This window comes from Emys orbicularis, chromosome 6 (assembly GCF_028017835.1).
Source record: "Emys orbicularis isolate rEmyOrb1 chromosome 6, rEmyOrb1.hap1, whole genome shotgun sequence".
Taxonomy (NCBI): Eukaryota; Metazoa; Chordata; order Testudines; family Emydidae; genus Emys; species Emys orbicularis.
This window is the reverse complement of record NC_088688.1, coordinates 29,687,842-29,700,794: the sequence shown is the minus strand read 5'-3', so window position 1 is coordinate 29,700,794 and position 12,953 is coordinate 29,687,842. Positions and strand designations below refer to the sequence as shown.

Below are 12,953 nucleotides of genomic sequence, written 5' to 3'. Positions count from 1 at the left end.
AGACATTCAGAGGCCCAGATCCTCAAAGGTATTTAAAATCTAACTCCCATGGAAGTTAGATGGGGCAGTGTCTTGCAGGATTTGATCCTTTGTTATTAGTTGATGTGCGTTGAACAGACTCTTAGCTTGTTGTCTATTTTAATCTATTTTGCGTAGATTTCATCGACATAAAAAGCTGCATTGAGTTATGTATTCAAAAATCCACAAATTTGTTTAATCTGGATTGTCATGATTCTTTAGAAAGTAGGGGTTGTTAGATCTGAATCATCTACTAATACATTTCTCTAGCTTTTGGTTTCATACATGTAGAAATTTTTGTTGCTAAAAGTTGATAGTGGAAACAAATCAAGGTTATCAAACTGGAGACCAGAGACTGAGACTACAAGGTCATTTGAAAACAGTGGAGTCTTTAAAAAAAAATCTTTACATACAAATAGTACACAGAAAGAAACTAAGAAATTCAATACATACACACAATCATTTTTAAGACTATGCACATGTAGCAAAGTTTGTGACATTAATGTATGGCAAAAATTCAAATTTGGACAATTTTCTCTCACTACATTCTATTCTTCAAGATTGACACTGTCCAGTAAATGAATTAGGCAGGATGACTTAGTCAAAATGACACAAGGAGGATTTCTAAAATGGGTGAAAGAAATCAACATTTCTGAAGGAACAGCAGAAGTACTCCCTCAGAGAGTCTATTTACATGATATACATTCTACCAGCATTTTCCTGAGGGCTGTAATATTTTATCAGCATTATGAGAAACTGTGGGGGTATTTGGAATGAGCATGGCAAATTATATCAAGACTGTAGAGTTTTAGAGTAAATATGGGGAGAGAGTGTGAAGTAGACAAAAGGAGAAAAAAGCACGGAAGAAGTGTCCGTAAGACTGTCAATATCATTGAAAAATTAAAAACCATATTGAACAATTCAAATGTGCTAACATAGAATAGATAGTTTATAAGCCAGTAGCAGATAATTAGAACTAAGCAAAGTTTAAACCTATAAATGCAAAATATTGGGCAAACTGACAGAATACAAGCTGATCTGATTAGAACTGGATATCATACTTTTATTAATGTGAAACCAATAAGTGTAAGAGAGATGGCATTCATTCTACGGAAAATTCACCTCCCAGCACAAGGCCTAAGTACCACTTAACTCCATAGGCTCAAGGAGCACTTAGCCAGCACATAGAGTTTGTGCTGGCCCTTCATACAGAATTTCACGAGTGACAATTCAGAAGAAGCGGAGATTTCACAGAAATCAACATTGTTAGGAGTATAAAAATCTGCTTCAAATTATGATGTGTATAAAAAAAAAGACTAAACATTACAAATATATTTATCATTTTATTTCAAAATAATATCTAATAATAACAACTACCTAGATTAAGTATTTCTGGATGGTAGCTGCATTTTAAGAACATTATCAAACTAAGACCTAAAGCTTCCTTGACCCAGTAAAGCACTAATGCATGTGTAAGCATATGATTAAGTGCTTTGCTGGATCGCAGAGTACTTAAAAAAGGTGATTCACACTACCTTGATTTCTTGCAAGATTTCTTGCGCTGCTAAGAAATAAAAAACAAACCAAAAATTCAGGATATAAATCCTCATTCAGGCAAAACTCCCATTGAAGATAAAGCATTTTTGTACGTGTAGGACTGCAGGAAAAGTCCTTTATTGTGTATCACACACTTAAGCTTAGGCACATATGAAATGATAGGATATATCGGTTTGTTTCTAATTTAATTTTGTTGTGTTTTCTGATTGGCAGTTAAAGATTGGTCTAACAAAAGGATTACATGTGAATTAGGAATCTCCTTGTTTATGCAATAGATGCATATTTGTTCTAAAATATAATGCAATGTACTTTACAGGATTTTGTTTGTTTGTTTTTTTACCTCTCAGGTTACACTGATTTTCAATTGTTTGTCTTAGACCCTTTATCACATTCTGGAGAGTGGCATATTCTAAACAAACAAAAAGAAATATAAATATATTATTGTTCAGTGATTTCTTCATTATTTTCATTTTAGGATTCCACTCTAAGAACTGAAAACAACCATAAATATCTTATTTAACAATGAGTGGTCTTTTGTAACAGGTAGCAGGTACTTCAAGGAAAAACAATCTTACAACTATTTCAGTGTTCAGTTATAGGCTTTTCCAGATGGACAAATCCATGTTATACCTATTATAGGTAATACAGGCAATGACATTTATAGTTCAGGTTTCCCGACACTGTCCATTATAAGAACAAACCTGTTTTCAGTCACTTAAAGCTTTGCCAAATGTTAAGTGTTTGAACAGAGCTAGGTGTTGGCCTCACTGTGATTTTTTTTTTTTTTGTATTGAAACCTTCAGCAAAAATAGTTCAGCCATTTCTCAGAACAAAATTAGGGAATAATACATTGTTTTCTGCCATGTTAAAAAAATTCTTACAACTCTTTTGTTGAGAAGCTCTAGCACCTCCCTACTTCAGAACAGAGACTTGTAATTTGGCCAGGGAGTGGGGATTATGCTGATGTCAGGGATGTGCCTGTTGGCATTCCTGTGAAAATCTCCCTGAATTTGGCCAGGTTTTGAGCCTCTGAAAATCTTAATTTGCACATGTTCAGTAGAGACTTTTAGAGTTTGGCAGCTAAATTCTCTGAAGATTCTGTTTGCATGGGGCATAATCCAAACAGGGATGAACAGGAATTTCTTTGCACTATAAGAACAGCCATACTGGGTCAGACCAATGGTCCATCTAGCTCAGTATCCTGTCTTCTGACAGTGGCCAATGAGAGGTGCTTCAGAGGGAATGAACAGAACAGGTAATCATCAAGTGAGCCATCCCCTGTCAGCCATTCCCAGCTTCTGGCAAACAGAGACTAGGGACACTATCCCTGCCCATCCTGGCTAATAGCCATTGAGGGACCTATCCTCCATGAATTTATCTAGTTCTGTTTTTAAACCTGTTATAGTCTTGGCCTTCACAACATCCTCTGACAAAGAGTTCCACAGGTTGACTGTGCGCTGTGTGAAGAAATACTTCCTTTTGTTTGCTTTAAACCTGCTGCCTATTAATTTCATTTGGTGATCCCTAGGTCTTGGGTTATGAGAAGGAGTAAATAACACTTCCTTATTTACTGTCTCCACACCAGTCATAATTTTATAGACTATCATATCCCCTTAGTTGTCTCTTTACCAAGCTGAAAAGTCCCAGTCTTATTAATCTCTCCTCATACGAAAGCTATTCCATGCCCCTAATCATTTTTGTGCCCTTTCCTGTACCTTTACCAATTCCAGTATATCTTTATATCAAGCACACAGGACCTGAAAGCAGGAACTCTCTGTCCCGTGTTCTCACTGCTGGAGCCTAGGCAGAAAGGAGGAGGAGGACTGGAATGCAGAGGAGGAGGTAAACTGGGGCAAAAGTGCCATGGTGGAGACTCGGGCAGGGGTAGTTAGAGGGGGAAGTGGGATGAGGAACCAGGGAGGGACTGAAACTGCGAGCCAAGAGGCAGCAGTTGGGAGAAGAATGGGAGCCTAAACCAGGGGAATGGGACACAGAATCAAGGGGGCTGGTGGGAGTGGAATGAGACTTAGATGAGAAGCCAAAGTGGGGTGGGGGTGGAGGACAAAGACCAGGACAAAAACATAATGGAAGGCCAAGGGCGAAGAGCCTATAACTCCTAAAGTATACTGCCCTCAAACTCTGGAACAAAACAAGGATTCTTAAATCTCAGCATTCCTCTGCTGTCAATAAAACTGTGAAACCCACTGGCAAACGTGTGCCTCATCTAACTAGCGCCTGGCCCATATAAACAATATAACTTCTACCAGTTACTCTTTTAGATGAAGCAGCAGAGATTTATTTAGATCTAAAGGTTCCAAGCCTGCTGATGGACCAAGTGGGTGTAAACATGATGTTAACATGATGGAATTTCTGTTTTTTGGGGTTTTTTTTTAAACCTAGGAAATTACATACAAAAACTGCATTAAAAGAGTGTTAAGGCTGTGAAGTTAAGCACCCAACAGCAAGGCAATGACAAAATTAAGGTAGCCCTTACAATCTTAATTTGGCTCCCTTGTGCATATGCATTATGATACAGTCTTTAATTACATTTTCACATTTTTTTTAAAGCGGCCCCTTCATTCAGTGCCCAGGATGGATGGTGGTCAATGAAGGAACAGCTATTCAATATTTCATTTTCTCATCATTCAGTTTCTGCATTATTGCACATCATTCAAGCCTTGTTATAAATATAGAATTATTAACTTTTTCAGGGGCTGTTCTATGGCACTCATTACTGTAGCATTTGAGTGTTTCACAAACATTACTTAATTTATATTCACAATTCCCCTGTGAGGTAAGATGTTATTATTCCCATTTTGCAGATGGGGAACTGAGGCACAAAGATATTAATGTCAAAAGTGTCCAGAAATGTTGGGTGCCCAATTTTTGAGATCTTTGTCCTAATTTTTCAGAGACCTGAATATTTTATAGCACTTTATATGTTTAGGGTATCGTTCAATTGTAGGCTTCAATTTACAGACTTCATTTGTAGTTGTGAGCATTTGGCAATTCTGCAAAGCAGACCCCAGGTGTCTCAAGTTGGGCACACATAAAATGAGAAACAGTTGTGGCCATCTGTGAAAACTTTGTATTAAGTGACATTCTTAGTGACATATAAATTCTGTGGCAGAGGCAGGGATAGAATCAAATTCTCCAGGATGGCATTCAACTGTGTAAACAAGATTATCCTTCCTCTTCCTGCAGTCCCCAGCCTCATTCACGACACACCATCCAATTCTGCAGCAAACAAGGCAGACAACAGACTTCTTTACTACACATCCTTGATTAAATTCCAGACCACTGAATGAGGCAGAGGTCCTATGGAAGAAATAATATGTGATGATGTAATTAAAGTTTGTATCATAATGCATATGCACAAGGAAGTCAAGTTAAGGTTGCACTGGTTCTACTCTACTCTGCGCTGATAATGTCTCAACTAGAATATTGTGTCCAGTTCTGGGCACCACATTTCAGGAAAGATGTGGACAAATTGGAGAAAGTCCAGAGAAGAGCAACAAAAATGATTAAAGGTCTAGAAAATATGACCTATGAGGAAAGATTGGAAAAATTGAGTTTGTTTAGTCTGGAGAAGAGAATACTGGCTGGGGGATGGGACGGACAGACGTCATAACAGTTTTCAAGTACATAAAAGGTTATTACAAGGAGGAGGGTGAAAAATTGTTGTTGTTAACCTCTGAGTATAGGAAAAGAAACAATGGGCTTAAATTGCAGCAAGAGAGGGTTAGGTTGGACATTAGGAAAAACTTCCTGTCAGGGTAGTTAAGCACTGGAACAAATTGCCTAGGGAGGCTGGGGAATCTCCATCACTGGAGATTTTTAAGTGCAAGTTAGACAAATACCTGTCAGGAATGGTCTAGTTATTATTTAGACCTGCCTTGAGTGCAGGGGACTAGACTAGATGACCTATTGTGGTCTCGTTCAGTCCTACACTTCTATGATGCTATTATTCTAATTCTTTCATTTCCTAACTTTTGAGTGTTTGACTCTGCAACCTTAACATTAATTTAATATAGTTTTTTTAATGTAATATACAATGACACCGGTGGGATTCTTGATTCTGAAGATTACAGGACGAGAGGAACCAGCACCTTCATAATTTATATAGTTTTTGTGTGTTCTAAGTCTCACATTTTATTGGAAATACCAATAGATGAAGGCTAAGTGCATCTTCAAATTTCATCAAATTTATTTTACCTAAATTTTAAATGGAGATATTGTTTCTTGATATTCTTGCTTTTCTTCTTATGAACTGAATTTAAGTTTGGAGATTAAGTAGAAGGTGAAGGAGGATTAATTTAGACATAGCTCCTAAATAGACATAGGGGTTTTTTTTTGTTTTTTTTTATTGTCCAATCTCTCTTTTCCCCTTTCGGATATCAGATATTAACATGTGATTTATAATCCGGACAAAAGTTGGAGAAATTAAAAGAGTATGCAGCTCTTCCATCTGTCACAAATCTTTCTGTGGAGGGCAGCCCCTTTCGGCTACATGGGGAGTGCACACACACGAGTCAATTACTCCACCCCCACCCCAAAAGGTGCTGCAGGGCATCTTTTTAGTGGATCAGCACTCACAGTCCGACTGGGGCCTTGAGACTGCCTCATCCCTTCTCTATGTCCCGAGTGATGCCACCAAACAGCCCATAGCCAGCAAAAGGAGTTAAACAAGAGAAAAGTAAAGCAGCTCCCTCCAGCATACGGACCTCCCTTACTTCAGAGGGGACCTTGGAGTATCAATGTCCACTTTAGAGTTCACTGGGTTCCAGTTCTTTGCTCCTTCAACTCAGGATTTTTGCACCCTCCTTCTCTGAGGGCAGGGGCTCTGCGAGCTGTCAGTCCCCTCTCATGCACTGGAAAAGCTCAACAGTCTGTTCCCATCCCAGGGTTCCCCATCTGAGTAGAATTACTTCTTTTTAACTCCTCCTCCAGTCCTGGCACCGTTTGCAGGTGTGACAGGGTGGGGCCACTCCAGGCCAAAGCAGCTCCTTATCCCCTTCCATGCTAGTGCAGGATGAATATACCCCATCACAGCATCTTAAATAAAACCACTATGAAAATACAACTTTGTATTTGTTTGGGAAACAGGCCATTTCTTATTGGTAAATAATTTCAGAAACTAGAAGTTATTTATAAGCAAAAAATGATTCTATTTTTTCAAATTTTTGCAATATAAACATGTGAACACAAGATGGCTCTCCTGTAATATGTTAAAATATAAAATCATCATTAGATATTATGTGCATGCCTCTTTTTAAAAACTCATACTGTTTAGAAACTACACACAGAAAACTACATTAAAAGTATATTAAGGTTGCAAAGTCAAGCACCCAGAAGTCAGGAAATGCTAGAATAAAGGTTGCCTGTGTCTGAAGCCATCCATTCTTTTCCTGCAATCCTCTGTGTCATTCACAGTATATCTTCCAACATCTGCAACAAATAAGGCAGCGGTCCAACAGACCAAAGCCTCATTCACAGTACAATCCTGATACATCTCCAGAGCATCGTCCATCCTCTGCACTGAATGAAGTAGGGGTCGTGTGGAAACAAATAGTATGTGATCATGAAATCAAAGACTGTAACATAACGCATGTACATTATGTTACAGGAGCTGGATTAAGCTCCCACTTCCTCTCCCAGTCTTCCCTTAGGCTCCTTCACTCCGTAACGACCCCTCTGCATTTCCAGCCCCTGCATTTCAGTAGGCTACTTCATCCTCCTCCTCACACTGCTTGGCTGCCAGTAGGGGGAGCATAGAGAGCACAGGAAAGACAGCCAATCTCCTTGCTCTCATTTTTGTGCCCATTGCCACAGCATCCTCAGAAGCCAGAAGCAGCAATTGCAGAAAAAATCCTGTTCAGTACCTACAGTACCAGGCTGGAATATGTTCTGTACAGAAGGACTCTTCAGAAAAATTACCTGTCAAATCTCAAAGTCTCTACTGAGATTTGTCTCTACTGTGAACTGAGATTTTCAGAGACTCATAATTTGGCCAAATTTTGGAGAATTTTCAAAGAGACAACACAAGGCACATCTCTGACCCTACAGGAGACCCCTACTCCCCCCGCCACCAAATTGAAGTGCCTGCTCCAAAGCCTCTCACCAAAAAAGGTTGTAAGATTTTTTTTAATGTGTCTAAAATTATGTGTTTTCCCCTCACCTTATTTTGAGAAGGAGCACAACCATTTTTGTTGAAAATTTCTAAAAGACTTCAACCCGAGGCAGACACACTGCATGGAAAATTTCAACACACGCAGTTAGTTTGGCAGAGCAACTAAAAACAGGGTTTCATAATTAGTGTCAGGTGATCTTACCAATAGATGGCGCTCTCAGCTCCACCTATAATTTATAGAACACAATTGCCTTCTTTATTCAGGAATCATGTAATTCTTCTTTACTTACTTCCAATCCCAGTCCCTTAAATTGTGTTTTATTTGGGTGTCCTACAGACTTATTTTCAGAAATAATGTTTATTCATGCTAAAAAGTAGATTACACACTGCATCTCAATGCTTTATGATTAGGACCCAAGGAAAACCTACTTTCTTCAAATATGACCCATAGAGGGAGAGCATCCACATCTTTAATCCTGCCTCCATTTTCAGTGACTGGTTCTGCCATACATTCACTCTCCACTCAGAATGATGGAAACTTGTTGCCCATATACCATCCTGTAGGTTCAAGGTAGAGCCCGCACAGGACTAGTGTAGAGCCCTGCAGAGGGACTGGGATCCCATGGGTCCAGCAGGACCCGTTGCCATAATAGCAGGAGCGGGTGGAAGTAGGATTTTTAAAAGTCCCGTGCAGGGCTCTAGTCCAGGCACAATTTGGAAACCTTTGCTGCATACATCTTGCGGAAATTTTTATTAGATTTTAATAATATTTTTCCAACACCGCTGGATGGCTCTTGTCTTCCTTTCACTTTGAATCCTTGGTGATTTTCACAAATGAGGCTACCCAGTCAGTATACCCAGTAGGCAAGATGGGGGAGAGAAACTAGCTGCAGACTGAATCAATGCTTGCTGCTCCACCCCTATTTGAGTGTAAGCCACTTGTGATTAAGAACCCGCAATCCCAAGAATTATGCCTTAATGTGACCATGTCTGTAAGACATATCTTGACAAATTTCCCATATGGTTATACCTGGGTGATTGGGAAAAAAAACAAAACTTGACAATTAACTGTGGGCCCACTGGGAGTTTTGCCTACATAAAAAAAGCAAGACTGTGCTCAATGTTTGCTGCTTCACTAGTTGTCAGGGGAGCAATTAACATCTGTTGTCTATACCCTGATATCTTCCCCTTCTCCACTCTCACATCACCAAATGTCTCTGAAAATCTCCTCTTGAACATCCCACCACCTTCTCAAACTTTTCCTGACCTGAAATTATCTTTCTTCCAGATCCTTCCCCTTTGCCTCTTTCTCTGTTGCTATTGGCAACTCCATCACCCCTCCAGTCTCCCAGGCTTGAAAGCTTGGAGTAATCTTCAACTCTTTTTACTTCTTCCTCCGTATCCACCCTTTTGCCAAATTCTGTCACTGCTTCTTTAACATTACCAAATTCTGACCTTTCTTGACTATCTGTACTGCTAAAACTCTTGTCCATGCCTTGGCTATTTCTCATGATTACTGTAATCGCCTCCCCTTGGCCTTCTACTTTCACATTGAGTCTGCTATGAGTTAATCAACATTCTTGTCTACCATACATTTCAATAGGACATCTGACTGGACTGGCTCCAAAGTCTTATAGAAAATTGCTTTATTAATAGGATATCTTATGTTCCTTACTAAGTTATTATTTTACATTTTATGATGGAAGATAGTGGAATTATTTTTTGAATTGTCAAATACAAGAATGGAATCAAGTGTTTTTAAGCATTAAAATGACACTTACCCTCTTTTACTGAGTCTTCCTTCGATTGGCTTAATGTTAATAACCTATTACATTTTTCCAGCTGAAGATCCAGAAGGCTATTCTTTCCATTAATTTCTAATATTTTCTTTAAAAAATATTGAAATATCAGTAGGTTAATGCTAAATTAAATCCTTTTGTTCTAAATTTTCTATCTAAATCCCAGGTTTTTCAAGTGAATGTTACAAAAACAAAAAACCAAACAACCCCAAATCAAACCAAACAAAAAACCCACAACATTGAGCTGAGGTTTACAGAATAGTTCAGTGCCTCCCTCCCAGGTCTATTATACTGACATTATGATTTAGCTGTAAAGAAATGAATGAAGTTAGGTGTTAGAGGCTTGCATTGTAGATAATTAGGCTGCACTCTGATAATGGTTACTATAGTAATGGTCTTTCAGAGTGTTGCTTCTCCATATTCAAGCTTAGGGATGTCCCCTTCCAAGCTGCAGAGCTGTGGGAATCTTTAGGAAGCAGGACCCATTTGGGCTCCTTGAGCTCCTTCTTGCAGAACTAAATATTCAAGCCAAGGTTTTTGCTCTATACTTAGAAAACATCTTGTCCAACACCCTTGGTAGTACTGATGGAGGTTGGATGATAATGGGGCAAATCACCTTGACTTTGCAGGCGATATCGTAGTGATAATGCCTCTGGAGGAATACAACCAAAAAGTTGCAACTAACCTGTACACAGCAGCCAGAGAACGGGGATTAAAAAAGAATGACAAAAGTCCAAACTAATGGTAACATCAAAAAATCAAGAAATAGGCTAAACTAGTCATGATTGGTGTAGACATCGACCAAGTGGACAGCTTTTGCTACTTGAGCTCCATCAAAATACATGACAGCCATTATGATGATGACATCAACAAGTGGATAGCTAGTGCCAGCAGAATGTTTGTGTGCCTGAATAAAAACATTTGGAACCTTAAATCAGTGTCCATGACAGCTAAACCAGATTATATACACCCTTTGTGCCCAAATTACTTTACAATTAGGAAACATGGGTACAGACGAAGTGTCTGGAGTAAAAGCTGCACACATTTAAAATGAGGGACCTGTGCCATACCTGTCTACTTAACCTTGTCATGCCTAAATGATGACATCTGTAGAAGACTCAAAGTGCAGTAGTTAACTACAACATCAGAAGGTGCCAACTACAATGGTTGGAGATGTTGCTAGAATAACCTCATACTGACACCCTAAAATTATTCTCTATGGAAGAATGCATAGTGAAAGAGGCCATGGATGTCCCAGGAGAGAGTGGTATATATAAAACCATCCAGGCAACCCCCTCAATAGGCTAAAATAGTAACTCAAAACTGATGTGGATGGAATCTGCTCATAATCTTGGCCCTATCCAACCTTGGTGTTGGAAAAGAGGAGATGAAGGTGATGATAATGACTATCATTATAAAAGGGCTCTGTAGCTCAACTGCCTCAATTTCTTCCACTAAACTCCAAAACGTTATGGGTCAGATCCAGCTCCCATTGAACTCAATGGGAATCTCTCTTAATTTCAGTGGAGTTGATGAAGGCCCTGTATGAATAGAATTCTGAGGAAGGGGGAAGATGGGCAGGTAGTGTGACTATGCAGAGACAACATTGTTGTAAAACCACAGTTTTTATGGAAAATAATAATTTTCTCTGGAAGTGGCCTCTGCATATTCCCACTGTGGGAATCTAGTGAGCAGTACAATTCCTTAGGAACTTGGGCTGAGTAGTTCTAATTAAATAAAAATTGCAGTAATATCTCCGAAAGTGTGCAATCTTTGAGGCAGTGATACATAAAATGAACTGCTTGATGCTTAGGAGATCATACTTAAGAGAGGTCCTCACTGTTGTAGCAATTTCCTTGAACAATTCCTGCATGGAAGAAGTACCTGCATGACTTGTTCCAATGGAAAAAGCTCTTTGGTACTGAAGGAGTCTAGCACCAACACACCAGTAAGTGCTTACTTAATATCAGCAGCTGATGCTGGTGAGGGCTGCTCTGTCATATTATCTAGAAGCCAAATTGGCCTCTGCACTGATAAAGTTTTGGTACCAGAAGGGCCACTTCTCTGAAATGTTCCCTGTGCCAATGAGCTCTTGATGCTCATTGGTGAATAAAGCACCATGAGCCAGACTTTTAAAGGTATTTTGGCACCTGAAGATGCAGATAGGCTACTAGTGGGATTTTCAAATATCTTTAGAAATCTGGCCCTACACCTATAGACCTGATGTACCTGGCTCTGAAGCCGTTGGTGCCAGAGCTATCCCTGACTTGCTGGGCTTTAAAGCTGAAAACAGCCCATTCTATCGCTATGCAGGGCAGATGTCTGATCCACTGTCAGACCCAGGATTATGTTTGTAAGGCCTTCCTTTATAAGCAAGGCACGGTCCAGACAGGGGCAGCTCTAGCTTTTTTGCCGCCCCAAGCACGGCAGGCAGGCTGCCTTCAGCGGCATGCCTGCGGGAGGTCCACCAGTCCCGCGGCTTTGGCGTACCCGCCGCCGAATTGCCGCCGAATCCGTGGGACCGGCGGACCTCCCACAGGCAAGCCGCCGAAGGCGGCCTGCCTGCCGCCCTCGCAGGGACTGGCAGGGCGCACCCCCTGCGACTTGCCGCCCCAGGCATGCGCTTGGAGCGCTGGTGCCTGGAGCCGCCGCTGGGTCCAGATCCTCAAAGGTATTTAGGCTCCTAACTTCCATTGAATTCAAGCCTAAATTCCCTCATGGATCTGGGCCAAAGCCTCTACTTCCTGCCTGTGTGGGCTGGAGGTATGAAGGCACAACACACTGTGTTGGAATCTGCAGAATGAGGATTCACCCGTCAGAACAAATTACAAAAATATTTGTCTGCTTCCTGAAACACAGAAGAGCTTACTGTACAGTGCTTAAATTGATCTTTATCTGAATCTTTGGAAGCCTCATAATCCATGACAAAAAGAGCCAATGATCCTGGCCTACACAAAAATTAAGTGCACGATGGCACAAACAAACTAATATTTGCCAGCTAACTACAACAGAAATTAACAATAAAAATTAGAGGAGTTTTTGATAAGCACCCCGCCTCCCCCAAAATTGCTGAGAGTACCAAGAAGGTGTTTTGCCCAGGAATGCTGGCAACTAAGGTAACTGGGGTAGGACAGCCTTTTTTACAGCGTTGGCTCCAAACATTCAGTGATGGAAGAGGATATTGTGTGGCACAAATAGGCACTGCTTTGCAGCAGATTTTGAAGTTCTGTGGCACTAGGGGGCGCATTCCACAAGTATGACAACTGCAGATGCCACATAGAAGAAAATTTCACTAAAAAAGTGTTTAAAAAGTTGTCACAAAGTGTTAACAAAAAGCCATTTCAGCTTAATTTGTTACCTACCTTTTCTATCTGTGAGAAGTCATCTAAAAGTTTATCAAGATTTGCCACACTGATTTTCTTCATATTTGCTTCACTGGTGTGATTCAT

The 12,953-nt window shown here is 40.1% G+C and overlaps 1 protein-coding gene across 1 annotated transcript in view; it reads right to left on the bottom strand.

The window, feature by feature from the left end:
* The window catches only part of CCDC152 (coiled-coil domain containing 152), a 24,463-nt gene extending 11,510 nt beyond the window's left edge, over window positions 1-12,953 (bottom strand). The window contains exons 1-3 of the mRNA XM_065407033.1: window positions 12,867-12,953; window positions 9,487-9,592; window positions 1,916-1,984 (exon numbers count right to left, since the gene is read on the bottom strand). Coding sequence (XP_065263105.1) covers window positions 1,916-1,984; window positions 9,487-9,592; window positions 12,867-12,953 — 262 coding nt within the window. The remainder of the gene's footprint in view (window positions 1-1,915; window positions 1,985-9,486; window positions 9,593-12,866) is intronic.